We start from the raw sequence: 18,210 nt of genomic DNA, 5'->3' as shown, positions 1-18,210 counted from the left end.
GACAGATAACTTTCCACTTTAAATTTGACTGACTGCTACTGGGAGAATAAAACAGAGAATTTTTTTTTAAAGAACTGGAACTTTAGGCCTTACCGTCTGAAGTTGAATGCTTGTCCAAACAAGATGTTCTCCTTCAGTGTTGCGTTCAGTAACCATGGCTTCTGTGGTACAAATGCAATGTTAGCTCCTCTGTAATCATAAACAAAAAAATTCTAAGATTCCTTTCAGCTTCAACTGTAAGATTAACTATTAACAAGTACCAGGTATGTCAGATCAAAATATAAAATTAAAAAAATAATCAGTTCAGATCCTTATCGTATACTCCTGTATCTTACTTGATGATATCCACATGTCCACTAACTGTTGTCATTTCCCCAAGCATGGCAGATATCAACGACGTCTTCCCTGAACCCACTTGACCTACAATCATTGTCAGCTTCCCGACAGGTATTTTAACATTAATGTCCTTCAGGGCTATTTCCTCCTCATGGTCTAAATGCCAGGAGAAAGCTCCGTCGTTGATCTCAAACACATTCTTGGCTTCGATAACAGTGAGGTTTTCCGAGACTTCTTCCTCGTCCTCGGTGGACACCCCGCTGGTGTGTCTGCGACGCGCTGGGTCCTTTCTATCATTCACTGTTAAAGCTGTCATCAAATAATAATATGATAATCTACTGGTACATAAATACAAGATGAAATTTAAGAATTTTTAATAATCAGAAATTTTTTTGAAAATAAATTAAATTAAAACCCCATCTTGTAGTCTAGGTTATGGTTACCTGGTCCTGAGTAGTTGGTCTGGGCACTGGAGCGCCGGGTTCCCTCCATCATGTCCAGCAGCGAGCCTTTACTGTTCTGACGGCTTCGACTCGGCGTTCGAGACATGTTGCTTCCCAGCGAACTCTGACTGCTGCTATCCTCATCCTTATGAAGGCTCGTGGACGTAGAATTCTTTTTTGTCCCATTGCAATACTCCACAATCGTGTCCAGTTTTATATCCTAAATTTAAGGCCATTAAATTTCATTGAGCAACAAATTTTTTTTTTATTAATTTATCATTATAAACTTTTAAAGATAACATGCAATTACAATAAAGGATTTTACAACCAATATCAAAGTATAGCAATACTAATATTATACAATGCAATGTATTTTTACCATTAAGATTTAAATGCTGGTATTCATGTGAATTTCAATGAATAAAATGGCTCTGGAAGTAAATTCGTTTGTATGATATAAACATGGCTTTTTTTGCGAGACTCGTTTTTCAGCTGATATATTTATCAGTGTGGACCAGTGAAGTACCTACCTCTGTCCCGGTCACTCCGTCTGGGTCTGTGGTGTCTATCCCAATGCTGTGGGTCAGGGTCTTGTTTTTATCCGCAAGACCTTCCGTTTCCTCGGACAACAGAAAGCGCATCAGACGTTTGATGCTGACGCTGGCGGTGATAAAGGTCGTACAGAAGAGGGTGAACAGAGCCATGGGGAGGGTCAGGATGTTGAACAGGGCCAAAGTAGACAGAGCCTTACCCACGTCTAACGGCTTACCCTCAAGGTCTGGGTACAGGATGAACGTCTGCAAGGTCAAAGGTCATACAGGTTATCATGTGTTATAAGACAAAGTTTTGGTACAGGGTTAAGTAAAGTTGGATTTTTTCGGAGGAGAAAATCAAGTATAAACTGTATAGAGATGACTTTCTTGGATATTGTATCAAATCCAGTAAAAAGCTCATTTTGAATACCGGTAAGATCATTTATCATTATCAGTGACATACCACCATGGTTCCTATGGTTGGTACAGCAACCAGGATGAAAGCTGCAAGAAAACAAAATATATTAATACTCATAACAATACAGGGGATGGGTGTGTTTGAAGGAAAATACATAAGTACTTTTTTGAGAGAAACTTGGTTTAATTTTAGAAACATCTTGAACAGCTTGGTGAACTTTAAGGACAGAATGCAGGACAATGAGTACTTTTCTCTGAACCAATTCTTGCATCAACTTTGTTTGTGCCGAATATGATTGCTTCTAATTCACAGTTGACAATTCTTTCTAGTCTTTAGGAAAAGTCCAATAAGTTATCTGTATTCATTCAACAAAGTTAAAAATGGAAAGATTTTTACTTTCATGTATGTATGGGTACAGGTGCCTTATTTGACTGTTATAGCAACATTTTCTAAACAGCTTTATTTCTTAAAACAGAGTACAAAATCAGCAAAAAATGACATCAAACTAATGTTTAAATTGACCCTATAAAAGTTTAGTTTCTCATTCACTGCTGCATTAAGTCAAATGCTGCAGCATTGATTAATTTTGTAGATATATTGAAAAGGGTCTTTACTCCACCAGTCTTCTGATTTTCAGTTTAAAAAAAATTAAAATAAGTGATTCCCCCTTCTCAAATCTTGTAATAAAAAAACCCCAATAATTCCTAGCTGTTGCATTTTGTTTTAAAGCAGAGAAGCTCAATATCATTTTCTTTAATTCAATCTTACTGAAGAGAACTCTGAAGATGGAGTTGAAGAATAGAAGTTTGAGTTCCTTCTTCCTGGAGGACTGGATGTCATGGCAGAAGAACTTCTCCCAGGCCAGTAGCTTGATCACCTTGATGCCCTGAATGGCCTCATTGCATTTCTTGACTCTTTTGTCTGACTGAGCCTAAAATCAGAAACATATTTCTAGAATTGTAACCAGTTATTACAAATATATACTGTGGAATCATTTAAATTCGTGGGGGCCAATTTTTGTGGATTATGACCTTTTTGCTGATTCGTGGGGATGTAATTTCGTGGATGTGTCGGTTACCGTTTCAGCAACAAAGATAACTCTTTCTAAAACTGTTTTCGTTGAGGATTTAAATTCGTGGGGGAGGGCTACCCACGAATACCACGAAAATTGAGCCAAAACAAATTCTAATGATTCCACAGTATAATTAATAATATAATCATATACAACCACAAACGTGCCTAATCAGAGTGATTATACAGTTTTCTAAGATAGAGTGAGTATTCTATTTCAATTCAATACTCATTGTACACTAAAACATGATTATATAAAGACATTTTCTTATGCATGTACCAATAGGTTTACACTGCAATAAAGCAAATAAAGCTGACTTAACTGTAAGCTTGAATTTGCTCTAAGTATATTGCCTCTAAATGTGTTCCTCTGTGTGATTTTCAGTATTATACCGGTATGAATGATTTTTCTTCCCACATACCATGACTTTTTTCTGCATGTTGGACATTCCCTTGCCCACCAGATACTGTATGGGTCCCGCCATCACCACCACTGACCCCCCGATCAGGGCTGTCCACCCCATCTTCATGTACATCAGCACCAGCGCTATGATAACCTGCAAAAAATACTCTTACATTGACACTCTAAACTAACTGTTATTCATCAAAATGTGTCTCAGTTCGTTCATTCAAACTCAAGATGGCTAAAGTTTTCATTGATATCCTTCACTATAAATCCTCAGTGAATTATGAAGAACAGTCTTTACCTATTACTCATTGATCAAAATCCACAAAGTATCATTGCAGCAAACAAGTAAAGCCTGGCAATTTTCAAAAATTGGTCCCTTTAATTTCAATGATTCTAGAGTATCATCAAAAATACTGAATAATAGAATTTACTTGACTTGATCCTTGGATTATTAATTCTACACATGTCTTCACTGTGTGACAGACAACACATGTCTTCACTGTGTGACAGACAACACATGTCTTCACTGTGTGACAGACAAGTTCATAAACACCATCAAACTAACAACCCAGAACTAACCCCAACTAGAATTAGCAATGATATGTAGCCATTTTTCCAGGTCCCCTGTTCCAGCACAGGTGATTTGGTAGCATGTGATCTGAATTCTATGCTTCTACTAACTCACTGTTAAGGGTACGCTCCAGACATAGTGAATGAAGAAGAACATCATCATCAGATTGGTGGCGTCCTGAGACATGTGGTTCAGAATCTGACCCATCGTCATCTGGCCTGAGTTGATGACCAGTCCCGAGAGGCGCAGGCCCTTGTTGTACACCATCGCCTACAGTCAACAGATAGTCACACCAATATATTACACACCACTTCCCAATACACAACACATAACCCCTTCACAGGCTAAAACAACTCATTCCAATATACAACACACAGATACACAACACACAGATATACAACACACAAATATTCCACACTCAAATACAAAACACACTTACATACAACACACTTATATACAACACACTTATACACAACACACTTATATACAACACACTTATATACAACACACTTATATACTTATATTATAATACAACACACTTATACACAACACACTACTAATATGCAACACACTTGTATACAACAAACTAATTCACCAATATACAACACTCAAATATACAGCACTCCACTCACTGAGGATTTAGGCAATTGTCAAATTTAATAAATGTCTTCTACCCAAATATTCAAATTATGTTGCTAAATGCCTGGCATTTATCGACATAATTACTAGTATGGACAAATTCAAATCCATGCTATATACTTGCTGCAAAATCAAATTCAGCCAAAAAACGTACATGCTAGAGATATATAATATGTTTATAGTAATGAGCCCACTACCCTACTTTTAGTACACTATGCTTTAAATATATACAAAGAGTTAGATGCTTGCTCTTGCTCAGTACTTGTACTTTGATTATCTGTGGTTAAATCTGTGAAGTACTATTTATGGTTCAGAGATAGAGAAGACCTGCTTCCGGACCATCAATTTGTGAGGACTAAGATCAAGTTCATTCTTGTGCAAAATATTTCAAGTCATCACTTTGTTTGCTTATGAACAACTAAATTTTCATTTTCTTCAGAAAACAAGGTTATGGAAACTTTCAAAATAAAAAGAGACTATTTAATTTTTTTAATTCAACCAAAAATCTTTATTTTATAATCTTGTTTGAAAAGCATAAAGTGATGTAACTTTTGAAGGAAGGTGGTTAGATGAGGAATAAAATACTAGTGTGATGTGTTATTATTATAATTCTCAAAGCTTGACCTAATCAGCAATTTGATTGGTTGTCCTAGAAACCCGACCTTAAGGTAATGATGGGTGGGAAGGGGTGAGAGACTGGTGGATTAGAGGCATACCTGTACAGCCACTTTTAAACTGGCTCCCATGTTAATAGAGAGAAATCCATAGTACTGGTGACATGCAGACTGTATTGCTGTGGTTAATACGAGTACAACAGCAATCACAAAACCATTGGAGAAAAACTCATGGCTAGTAACGTATGGGATATACAAATTCTGCAGAAAATAAAAAAATGCAACTATAAAAGCAAGCGTTGTACAGGCGAGAGCGTACCTGGATGGCCACCTTGAGTTTGGAGGCCTCGAGGATGACCAGGTTGTGGTGCTGCTGCCAGAGACTATTCTGTAGGATAGTCAGGACCAGCAGAGAGCTGGCCAGGACGTAGCCATTGGAGATAAACTCACTGAGAGTCACATAGATATTAATGGTCTACAATGAAATCATCAAATCATGCAGGTTATCGCCCTACTGATGAATATGGTTCTTTCCTCTCATTAGAATTTATCAATTCAACTCCATAGCAGGGTATAGTTATTATCAGGATTTTAATATCAATTATCTAAGATATAATTGAACATTTTTACCCTTCAGAAGTCACACCTGGAAAAAACTGTAATGCAAATGCAACTTGACATATGTGTAATCATAACCAAACCAAATTGGATTTAACATTATCGCATGAATTTCTGTAATAGGGTGGTATGGGATACCTCCATGTTGTAACGTATTATTTATCGAAATAAACAATAAAAAAAAGTATAATTCTATAAATAGTTTCTTTACCAGAATAGCTACCTATCAGCGTAGCGTAGTGGGTTAGATCTGTAAATCAAGAGTTCGAATCCCGCTAAAGCTTTTAAAATTTTTACTTTTCAAATATTTTTAAAACATATTTTTGGTAAAATATTGTAAATACCAGGGAATTAAAAATTCTAAACCAGTGAAAGCATTTTATTTATAATGTACTTAAATCCACATTAACATTGACAGATGTCCCATACCACCTTAATTTTATTATATTTGATACTAATACTGACTTGGTTCTATGGTATTTTAGAACATTTTTTTTATGACAGGCTAATTTTGATCGGTATTCCTATTGACAGCTTGAAGTATAATGATTACCGTATTTGAAGGAGTGGTCATGTCAACGGATTGATTGTAGAGGGAGACCACGGAGGAGTTGTATGGGATGATAGAAACCGTAGACGGAGAAGTTCCAAGTGGGCTGCCATTGGTCGGATTGCTACCCTCCTTGACCTTGACCTGAGCATATGCATAATTAATGATCAGCTCAATACACCAAGGTCCGACAAACTGAATGATGTCCCCGAAAAATCTCAAAAAGCCAGCCAGGCAAAGATTCTTCCAGAACACTCGAAGGTACACTTTGTGGAAGTTGAGCTTTTTGCCATTCTTTTGACATTTCTCCTGCAAGAAGAGTCAGAAGAGTAAGTGTAAAATGAAGAAATTGAACATAACTTTAAACTTATGCATTGAAGAATAGAGTCTTTAGTAATAAATTATCAAATAATCAAACATAAAAAAAATTCATTCCAATATCATAAAGATACTTAAACCTACTCTGTCCAAACTGTCAGATGTATGTGGGTGGGTGTGTCAGATGTATGTGGATATGTTGTGTATTTGATATCCATAGCATATCCATATTAAGATATATGTTTGTATTATTATGAGCAATAACCTTAGCCAAAGACAAGATGGATTACAGTCCAATAGTACTTACCAATTCATCATCAAACACAGCCTTGAATTTTTTGTACACAGATTCGACTTGAATATCCTGAAAATAAATCATTCCATATGTAATAAATAGAAGAGAAATAAAGGAGATAATGTTTCTTCTGACTGGTCGAAAAATTCTGTCAATAATTCATGGAACAATTTAAAAGGACACTTTACTGCATGTACTAAATATAGTAGGTCCCTTCTATCAGCATTGATTCTTTTTCATATTTTAATGTTATCTATATAAGATAAAAAATATCAAATAATAAGATAGAAAAAATATTTTTACTTTTCATGGAATCATCAGCATAAAATTGGAATGAAAACTCTAGGGTCAATTTGCTTTGCATGCTGATGCAGTATTCCGACCTATGTATTTTTATGTTGATGCATCCATCCAAAGAAGAGATGTTAGAATTGATCATTTCTAAAATCAAACTCAAAGTAAAAAGGCCACCAATTTTCTAACAACAATTTAAAAGGGGGGTAAAAGGTCACTTACAATAGAATCATCCGTTGACCATTATTTCAATTGAACAAAAGAAAGATCAATAGAACAAATTTACTTAACCATTCAAACTTAAAGTGTCTCACTTTAAAAAAAAAATAGAATTTATTTCTAGAACTATTCCAAAATAAATTTGTATTGTATATCATGCATGTACTTTATCAAATAATTTACAAAGTTTTTAATGTTGAGGGAATCAAAATATTCAGACATACATAAGGTAAAATCGCTAATTAAAAGCTATAGCAATATCCTTAATTGTCTCTTGAAGTCTTCAAAAAAAAAAAATAATAATGGTACATGTACAATATTATTACATTGCATCAATACCTAATTAAATGTACACAGGTAATCAATATGAATAGCTTGATTTTTTACTGTTTTTTTTCTTAAAATACCGGTATATATTTGTGTGAAAGGTTTAATGTAATTCATTCATATAAAAGATAATTACATATATTTCTATATTTACTGAACAATACAGTCAATATTTACTTCTCTCCTAAAACTTAATCTCAGGATGCTGACACCTAGACCAGTGGTACTGCATTACCATCGGCTGGTGGTACTGCATTATCATAGGCTGGTGGTACTGCATTACCTTGATTCACTTTCTGATTTTGTTGAGATGAGCTCAAAATTAAAATCATATTTTTTCCTCAGATTTGATTTATTTTCATTACATCACACATATTATGGAGTATTTTCTTTGTTCATTATTTGTGAGCAGCAGGACATAAATGTGTTCTTAATAGGATTTTTTCTGGTAATAAGTTGTTTCATTTTCATTCCATTAAATATAAATGGCAAAGTAAATCAAAATACTGATCTTTTCCTGCAACAAATCTTCCATACAAGAGAGAAATTTAAATATCAATAAAACCTTAAGATTAAAAATGATTTATCTGAGGTAAAAGGGAAACATTGGAGTGCAGTTCTTAATATGAATAGTTATCGGTTGATAACTTGATATTCAGACAATGTACTTTTAAATGGAACCAGGAAAGTATTAGTGCCTCTCCTCAATCTTCTTCAAAAAAAAGGCGCCTGCCCAACAGACCAAACTACAAATGTCACCTGTTACACTTCATGTAGCTTTAAGGTAAATGTTATCAGGTGTGTAAAGGGTTCTTCAGGTAAAGAGCAGATCCTGTATTAAGATATGCACCATCCCACAGATCAGTTACCTCCATCCCAAACCTTCCAAATAAACTAACAAAAAATGCAGGTCTACTAAATCAAAGTACTGGTACTTAAAGTTCAGCTTTAAGTTGACCTTGCCAAGATTCTTCAATACAATTGAACTAATAATAATAAAATCGATTTAAGATTCTCCAGAACTCTATTTGTTGATACATTGTAAGTGCAACAAATACAGACAGAGTTGAATGCTGATATAATTATTTTTCAAATTTGTACATGAAATATTTTAATATCAATACCTTTCATTAGACTAAGACCAATGACTTAGACAGACCTTGTTTATTCTTAACTACATTCTAATTAACTAATTGAAGCACATGGCTCAGTGGTCATGGGTGTTAAGCCAGTTACCGAAAGGTCGATGGTTTAAACCCCACTGCTGTCACTTGATGTTGTGTGTTTTGCACTTAGACAAGGTACTTTATCTACATTGTCTCAGTCCATCCAGCTAAAATTGGGTACCGGAATATGCTGCGGGTTAACCTGAGATGGACAGGTGTCCCATCCAGGGGAAGTCGATGACTCTCATCTGCTTAACACCACGGAAACCAGGGATAAGCACCGGCCTAAAAATGCTCCTTCATGGCACAGAGAAGGATTTCACTAACATTTTGATTAAGGGGGTATGGGACACCTCCATATTGTGATGTACTTAATCCTATCGAATTAAACAATAAAATAAAGAATAATTTTACAAATGTTTTCTTTTCTAAAACTCTTATCTAACAGCATAGTGCAATGAGTTAGAGCATTAACTACGAATCTATAAGTCAAGAGTTTGAATCCCACTAGGGTTTTTATTTTTTTTACCTTTCCAAATATTCTAAAACATATTTTTTGATCAAATATTGTAAAATTGTAAAATTCTAAGCCAGTGAAAGTATAATAATGATTGATCATAATGTACATATATTCACATTTATTTAATAAGTATCAACAGGTGTCCCATACCACCTCAAAGACAATTCATATTAATTTTAATCACCAACTATCAACTTGTGTTGTAAGACAGGATGATAAATGTTAGATTTCACTGGGGTCTTAAATGTAGCCTCTGAAGTTCATGTAAAATAATCATAAGAATTAGGAACCACGTGCTAATGATAGAACTTGTCAAGATGCTTCACCTATAACGTTTATTTTGCTGAAATATTTAAACATAATCATCAAAATGTTTTCTATCATGAAATAAACAGATCGCTAGAGTTTGTAGATAAGATCTTGTTCTAAAATCCAATCTCCACTTCGCTAAATGTTCCTATACTTGACCTCTGTCACGGAAACTTATCGACACCCTGTCTCTCCGAGACATCTTCTGTGTAACTTCGATGATCTAATTTTACTGAAACACATGGTCTAAGCAAAGTTCACATGCACTTTATCTCCCCATGGCTACTTCTTCACCGTTCTAATCTGTCAACTGTCCCATCTCCAATACAATGGGAGTGGCAATTCTTGATGTGAAAGAGTGTCAATAGGTGACTCCTAAAAGTTTTGTACAGTATTGTCCCAAGACAACAAGAAAAACACATGTAATTGGCAAAAAGTAATAAAAATGTTATTAAATATTTTGTTTTATATCATACAACAAACAAATGGACTTGCTGTCCTAAGATTTTACTTGTATCTCACCAACTCTTGGAGTTCATTTTATGGAACACTTTCATCATTATTTTTTACAGAAAACTGATAGAATATCCTCAATATTGGAAACTTGTAATCAATGTGCATTCACATATATTTGATTTATGAATTATGGACATCTCACTGCTTCTAAATACACAAAGGTTAATTTTTAGGGTACTGGTACATGAATATTTGATGGGATCAATTTCTCTTGCCGATTTATACGAGTAGATTAGGGAAATTGAAAAGGGTCTAGTATCAATAATCAAGTTTACAGTATTACAAATGTATTAGAAGGTTATTCAATTAAATTATAGATTCTGTAGAGGTCATTTGTCAGCAACTATCATACAATCTTTCCAAACCATGGAAGGACAACTTTGATCCTTATCCAAAATAATTAATAAATTTGTTGATCATGATGACTGATAACATAAATCATGATTTAAACAACTTTTCAAGTTTTTGAAACTTGTTCAGGGCAAATATCAAGTGAAAGCAGTCATAATAACACCAGTGATAAGCCTTCAGATCAAACTACAATTTTACATCAAATTGACCAAATACACATGATTGTGAATCCTAATATGTCACCAAATTACATCACTTTATGTCACCAAATTACATCACTTTTTTCCCTTGGCATTTGAATTTATAATACATGTTACAGTAGATGTTCGTTGCAAAACTGTAACAAATTTCCCCAATTCAGTTTTCATCAGGACATAGTTTAGGATTGAACTTAGTAATTTACTGAGTTTAAAAGGTACATTTTAAACACTAAAGTGGCCTCCAAAGTTTTTTTTTCAAATCTTTAGAGTAAAAACAGTTCCCTTGGAATATAAAATAATTATCTTTCAATCTTTTTGCCTATTGGTGCTGCATTAATATTTTGATACATGTTATATACTACCGCTAGTATTTTTAGGACAAATGTAACAACACATTTTGGTGTCTGTCCACACAAAAAAAAAAACATGAAAAAGGTGTAAGCTGCAATTAAGCATCAGTTTCAAGACTTTCAGAGTAAAATCTAATCATAATTAATTTCATTTCCAAACAAATAAACATAAGACTTGTGTTTAATATGTTTTGTGTCCTGTAAAATTCATATCTTGTTGTTAGGATGCTAAGAACTACATGTAGATACAGTTTCAGTCATACAGTGTATTTTGCCCTCTTTTAGAGTGATTATTGAAAAATATCACAAAAGATTGAAATGTAACATTTATTTATACAAGAATACCCATAAACTAAGAATCTATAAAGCGATACCCGATTAGACTTTCACAAGGATAATTCTGACATCATAAACAATGCATTTTCCTGTAATTTTCATAAAACTGAGCAGAAGACACCAATTCCTCAGTGGGGTTTTTTAATAGAAAACTATGTCCGCAGCTGTCGCCCACAATGATACTCGCATTATAACTTTATCATGTGATATCACATAAAATATATTAATCATGTTAATTTTGTGATGGGCAACGGCTGTGGACACATTTTCCTTTTTAAAAATTTATGAGAAAATGTGCCATTTCTCATCATTTTTAACTAACTAAGTCTTAAAAATATGCCAAAATATTGAAGTCATAATTACTTTTTGAAACACGATAAAAGTGTATATTGTATTGTACACACATATTCAAGATAATATATGTGTATTTTCATGAGATTTAAACAAATTTTGAATTTTAGGGCATATATTGAAAGAAACTGTACCTTGTTTTCTGCATGTCATTGACTTATATTACAGTATGTTTCATTATGTTTAATGTTCTAGAACACAGCTTTAGATTAATAACAGGCAACCCAATAAGCATCTCCAAGCACTATAAAGTATGATACTTTAAAAAAACTCAAACCTTTGGTAATTTTCCTAGATGCTCTTGTTCATAAGGTGTTTTGTAACCATCAACAAGGAAACCATTCAGCCACCAAAAGGTGATTTTGGATAAAAAATTGACATGCTTGTAGACAAACTTGCTTCCTCCAAGATCGGATGGGCTTTTTGCTGGCACAGGATTCTTGAAGAATGCATACTTCTGTAAATCAAAGATTAAAAAGATATATTTCTATTAAAATTAGTTCTTGTTATAACAATACCAAGTTGGTAAAATAAATGACAAGGTAAATGGATATGCACCAATCTAAAGGGGGGGGGGGTCAGGGAATCCCCCCCCCCCCCACCAAACTCCTGAAAAATTCAAACTTCTTATATTTACCATGTTTACATAGTAAAATTTTTATAAGTAGGCCTCCCTTTGAAAAATTTTCTGGTGCAAGGTGTAATGAAGAGGGCTGTAGTAAAATAAGAATTCTTACCTGAACCCTGAGGACGTTGACCTCAACACCAAGTAAAATCACATACAGCGCAACATCAGTCCATGTTAACAACACTCTAACATGAGCAGAGGTTGTACCATTCTGATACAGAGAAATACCTTTCAGGATTTTGATTGGCAACACTGATAGCCAGTAGGCTAAAATAATAAGTAAAAATCTTGGTGAATTCCACTGTTCTATATTGTGATAAAATACAAGACTGAGAATGGTTGCAATGAGGGCGATGATGGGTGGGATAAACACATGGAAATTCACAGTGTCTGGATCTCGGGCATCTGACATGAACCCTTCAGATATCTCAGTCACAATGACAATAATTAGAAATAACGAACACGTCCACCGTACGTTGTGTCCTCTGAAATGCACCCACGTTGTAGCATTGTAATACTTGGATTTGCACCAAACTATTAGTATAAATAAACTAACAAGCACAAATATTGCATGTGGCACGATATTCAGAACATCTACAAAACATTCATTTTTCACAACACCCTCAGCAACACTCCTCGCTCTGTGTTTTGATCCGCAAAACGACATGTTCGCTGTCCTTATGAGTTTGAGGGATGCCTGAAATGTATATAACGGGAGGTCGTCACGCTCGTTAAATAGAGGTCAGATTGCATAATAACCAGGTAACCGATTGAACGACCCATAAAATAACCCCTGTTAACCATCGACAGAAATTGCCGAACAACACCTTTTCTTGTCTACCGGCGACTTCCGCTAAATAAATAAATAGTTTCCACCGGAATGTTCACAAAAAATTCAGTGGTTCATGTTTAGAAGGGAAAACATTATTGAAAATTAATTTCAATAATTATAATTAAAGGTTTTTTCTTAAATAGCATATAAACCATGATATAAATCCAGGAGATATTCATCCGCATTGATTAGATAATTCGGTGTTATTTGAGTTTTGTGGTAGATGATTTTTATAATTAATAGATAAGATATGAATAATAAAAAATGTATATATTTAATTTTATGAAAATGTCTACATAGAATTGAAAAGTATTTCTAATTTGTTTACAATAGATAGCGGAATAGTTTTACGAATGAACTAATAAGTGAAAAACTTGGGATCCATTTTTTCATACCAAGTAGTAAGCACGATATTGACGAAATATGTCACTTGAAACGGTTCCTAAAGACCAGAGAAATTTAAGGGCTTGTCTTTTATGTTCTTTGGTTAAGGTAAGCAATCATGTTTTGTCCTTTTTAAAGTAGTCACAACTCACAAGTACAGTCTGATTCTGACAGCCTGTTTATAGTGCTCAGGTCCTATTGTTCAGTGTTGTTTGTCACTTCATCAATCATGATATGTATTTAGTTCACCAGGTGTTTGATCAGAAGAATTAACATCGGGTCACTTTTATACAAGAGCCTATAACTCTTTTGAAACAGGTTACATGGGTAATTATAAATACAGATGTGTTTTTTTTCTGTATACTCAAGTCTTTTCTGAAACAGGATCGCTGGGCACAGTCCCCTGATTGGTTGTTTGACTCCCTTGGTGGTCGAACACCTAAATGGTGTACCTATTTTACCAACCAAATTGCACTCTTTTTTCGTTCATCTCAGAATACCTTTTTTTCTTTAGAAAAATAGCACATAGTGTTTCAGTGTAGTGCAACTGCAATCGCAACTTCTCTGGCCTTTCCGGCATGCTCGGAAAAGCACCTCGAATTAATACCTAGGTGTCCATGACAACCCCCTTTTTATAAAACTTGATATAAATACAACACATTTTACGATCAGTTGAGATAAGAGCTATACTTCATTAAAGTAAATGATATAGTACATGTATTACACTAAAATATAACACAGAAGCGACATACAAGACTGTCTAACCAATACTTGTTTTAATGGGAAGCGACTCCATTTTGTATCAAATTCTAACATCCAGTGATGTTAATACAATCAAGGTGTTTTTCCGAGCCCACTGGAAAGGGCCATGAAGTTGCGATTGCTGCAAGTCGGCAAGTACTTAAACATGTTTACTTTATAATTCCTAATTAAACATTCTTTTAAAAATACATCTAGGAATTTCTGTATAATCAATGTGTTTCTGTCTTCAAAAAGATAAATTTTACTCAAAATACAACATGGCTTCATTCCTCAGAGTCAGACTCTCTATTCTCGATTTCTACGATCTAGGCATGTGAAAACAACTGCAGCCTGTTAAGGTAAAGGGTTCTAGAGTTCCGAAAATGTATGGTACATCCCAAATTGCCTATTGTGACCCATAAAGATCCTAAACAAGTAAATTTTTTAAAATAAAGGTCCTAAAGGAGTAAAATTTTCTTCATGTAAGGTTACTCTTTCTTAAAGAAAAGAGTTTTTAATTTAAAAATTATATTTCACAATATTTAATTCACTTAATATTGTGTTTTTGTTTCAAAAAGAAGACTCATTTCTCAGCTTTTCTATTTGGAATTCAAATTTTATGGGGAGATGAAAAACGACTATTAAAACAAAATAAAATCTTCCTGATGTATTCAAATTTTCAACTACTGGACTACTATTGATCAAATTAACCATTAAGTTTGCTTGAGAACCTTTGCAGCACATATTTGATATAGTGAAAGTATTTGTTGAAACCCATTAATTTTTTTTTAATCTGAACGGAAGCACTGTTACATAGAAATATTTGGTGGGTTCTGACAAAGAAGTGGAGGTGGTGAACATATCACCAGTTTGTGATTTCCTATGATTGATCAATAGGTGTAAAATGTGTCGAACTGAAATAATTTTTGCACTTGTTTATAATTATAAAGAGGATTTTCTTTCATTTATTTTTTCAGACACTAGAGCAATTTGAGTATGATGGCTGTGATAATTGTGAGGAATATCTCCGATTAAAGAACAACAGGGAACGCGTCTACGACTGCACCAGCTCCAACTTCGATGGGTAAGATTACTAACCTAAATATCAGAGTGACAAGTCATGTCATACAATGAACTGTGTCATCTCATTGGTATGATGAGGTCAATTTGTCATATTTAATTTACAAATTGTCTTTTGATGAATGAAGAATTAATGTACATAGAATGTGCAAACTAAATATAATTTCAGTCTGAACTACTAACTTCCATATTTTGTTATATCCTTCATGCTGAAATATCAAACTGGGGGAGTGTAAAAGTCCTAAAAGATTTCATCTTGTCAATTAGTTGACTATATTTGTGTTATACATGGGTATGTTTTAATTTACTACAAAGTTCTTTTTCAGTCTCTTGGAATGATCTTATGTAAAATCAATTTGCAAAAACAAAACCGACATTCACCACTATATTGAATTATGTAATTATATTTAATCGTAATGTTAGAAATATAAACTATTAGTTTGTGATTGATAAGCAGTCATTGTTCTAATCTTCAGTTGTGAAATCATTAATTTAGTAATGATTAATAAACAGTTCTTTTATTACTTGTAATACATTTCATACCTTTTTAACAGATTAATTGCTTTAATGGGTCCAGAGGACAGCTGGGTGGCCAAGTGGCAGCGAATTGGTGAGCTTTAGCAGAGTTATCTCTCTTTATATCAAATATTGTCATTTGTCAGAGCAGTGTGTTACATCTAAACTTAAAATAAAAAACTTATTCATGTGATAAAGATAAACTAAAAGTAACTTGACCGCCCACAGCTTTATTATTTGACCATGAGTTTTGGGGTGTTTTGTATTGCAGGTAGATTTGTTAAGGGGTGCTATGCCATATCTGTGACTGGTCGACTCCACCCCAGCACCGTCAGGGACCTCAAAAGTAAAGGCGTGTATTACCGGTCAAGAGACACCAGCCTGAAGACATGAAGGAAACATTGCTTGTATGTGACTGTGTGGATAGTTGTGGACAAGGGTGGAATAATTCCTGTCATAGCGAGAGACTGAATGTATCTCTGATTTAGATGGGAAATTTACCAGAATCTGAAAGAAGTGGGGCGATTTATTTTTTATTACATTAAAACATATGGCTGTGTATGTGCACATTAGACAAAAAATGCTACTACATGTATGTTTCTACTTACATTCTTCATTTTTTTCATTTTTATGCTATGTGTAAGTTGAGTATTTATGAGAAAATAAATCAATGGATTTGGATAATTTGTGTATTGGTACTTGAGTAGATGTGGAATGCAGATTCTTTAATACATGTACATTCATGATTGCTAAACTTAAAGTTTCTAGCATAAAAACTTTTATTTTTAAAAACTTGAACTATTATCATAATTGTATAATTATGAAATGGCTTCTAGGTTCCATCACATTTTTGAAGAGTTTTTGCAAATTTTGCAATTTGTAGGTAAAAATCGCTTCGAAATAATTTCAATGAATATAAATGTTAGTTTACTATTGATAAAACAATTTGAATGTTATGCAGTGTTTGTCTCTTTGAAATTTTGGAAGGCTGTTGTGACTTACATGTATTAAAATGGAGCGTTTATAGATTGTTAAAATACAATTTGATACAGAAAGGGGTAAAGCAACAATTTTGATAATAAGTACAAAGTGAAATTAAAATCTGTTCTAATTTTATTCATTGGAAACAAAAACAACAAATTAGCTTTTTAAATTTGTACAGAACACTTATCAACTCCCTTTATCAGTAAAGTTTTGTAAGGGTTCATAGTTATTGAATTTTAAAATGAATTGCTGAGAATATTGCCAGGGATAAGGTAAATGCATGCAAGCATAAAAATGGCTTGACTGCATGGAATCAAACCATATACCTGCATCTTATAATCTGATGCTCTTTCACTTTGCTGATACCCAAAAGCACAGGGGCCAAGCCCGTTTTAACATTAATTTCAACCATAACCATATATAAAGATATTGAAATTAATGTTAAAACGGGCTTGGCCCCTGTGCCCAAAAGCTAAGACTGCCTTTCAATTCTAAAAATGTATCCAAAATTGATCTCCCACTACTCACTGAAATGGAAACTAAAATTGAATCGATATCGGGGATTGTCACTTACAGTTTTTGTAGTAACTAGACAGTATTGAGATGGTGACCATCTCCCTGCTTAAATGATGGACATTAGATGAACAGAGAAATCTGCTTTGACCTTAACCTACAGTACCGATCAGACCCAACCTAACACCAGAGTAAACCCCAACTAAACCCCGGGTTTACTTTTTGAAAATTTGGGTCCACTTGGGGTTTACTTTGGGTATACTCGGGGTTTACTTTGGGTTTACTTGGATATTGCTTTTGAGGTCAACAGTACGCACTGAAGTGTGAAGCAAACCAGTACTTTATCTTACCATCCTACTGCATGTAATTTCTGCCCCTTGTATATTCCAAATACACAGTTAGCGTCTGTTTTAAGGGGTATACTTCTAACTGGGTTTACTCTCTGTGTTCATTCTTGGTTTACTTTGGGTTTACTCTGGGTCCACTCTTAGACTAGTAAACCCGAAGTAAACCCAAGGTTTAGTTGGGGTTTACATGTACTTTCTGTTAGGTTGGGTCTGATCGGTACTGTATGACTTAGAACGTTTCTAGTTGGTATAGAACTTAAATTCAAGCTCATTTCAACACCCTTAGCTACATGCATTCTTTTGTTTTAATCTGAGCAAGGTAAAGCCAATGGAAAATAATTTATGGATAATATTAACAAGATTTTTATGAAATTTTTCTGACCTTCACATTTGACCAAGAAATGTGCATGTTCAAGGTCACTACACACCCT

At 34.0% G+C, this 18,210-nt stretch overlaps 2 protein-coding genes across 3 annotated transcripts in view; one reads left to right on the top strand and one right to left on the bottom strand.

Annotated features, from left to right (window-relative positions):
- Positions 1–13,234, bottom strand: part of LOC105347034 (ATP-binding cassette sub-family C member 9) — a 29,234-nt gene extending 16,000 nt beyond the window's left edge. Inside the window, exons 1-13 of one of the 2 annotated variants that reach the window (XM_034480909.2) lie at positions 12,492–13,234; positions 12,032–12,211; positions 6,828–6,884; positions 6,206–6,511; positions 5,354–5,509; positions 3,896–4,051; positions 3,224–3,358; positions 2,499–2,661; positions 1,776–1,816; positions 1,310–1,576; positions 780–999; positions 336–645; positions 94–189 (exon numbers count right to left, since the gene is read on the bottom strand). In XM_034480909.2, coding sequence (XP_034336800.2) covers positions 94–189; positions 336–645; positions 780–999; positions 1,310–1,576; positions 1,776–1,816; positions 2,499–2,661; positions 3,224–3,358; positions 3,896–4,051; positions 5,354–5,509; positions 6,206–6,511; positions 6,828–6,884; positions 12,032–12,211; positions 12,492–13,049 — 2,645 coding nt within the window. In that variant the 5' untranslated portion in view covers positions 13,050–13,234. Of the gene's footprint in view, positions 1–93; positions 190–335; positions 646–779; positions 1,000–1,309; positions 1,577–1,775; positions 1,817–2,498; positions 2,662–3,223; positions 3,359–3,895; positions 4,052–5,136; positions 5,296–5,353; positions 5,510–6,205; positions 6,512–6,827; positions 6,885–12,031; positions 12,212–12,491 lie in introns of both variants that reach the window. The other variant, XM_034480908.2, reaches the window with a different exon arrangement.
- A 310-nt stretch (positions 13,235–13,544) lies between these two features.
- LOC105347027 (transcription elongation factor SPT4) lies at positions 13,545–16,619 on the top strand. The gene is made up of 4 exons (XM_011455898.4): positions 13,545–13,706; positions 15,317–15,423; positions 15,974–16,029; positions 16,207–16,619. The coding sequence occupies exons 1-4, from the start codon at positions 13,638–13,640 to the stop codon at positions 16,326–16,328; spliced, it is 354 nt and encodes a 117-aa protein (XP_011454200.1). The 5' UTR covers positions 13,545–13,637; the 3' UTR covers positions 16,329–16,619.
- The last annotated feature ends 1,591 nt before the right edge of the window (positions 16,620–18,210 follow it).

This window comes from Magallana gigas, chromosome 3, assembly GCF_963853765.1.
Source record: "Magallana gigas chromosome 3, xbMagGiga1.1, whole genome shotgun sequence".
NCBI lineage: Eukaryota > Metazoa > Mollusca > Bivalvia > Ostreida > Ostreidae > Magallana > Magallana gigas.
The sequence above is the reverse complement of the archived record's forward strand: the minus strand, read 5'-3'. Positions and strand labels throughout refer to the sequence as shown.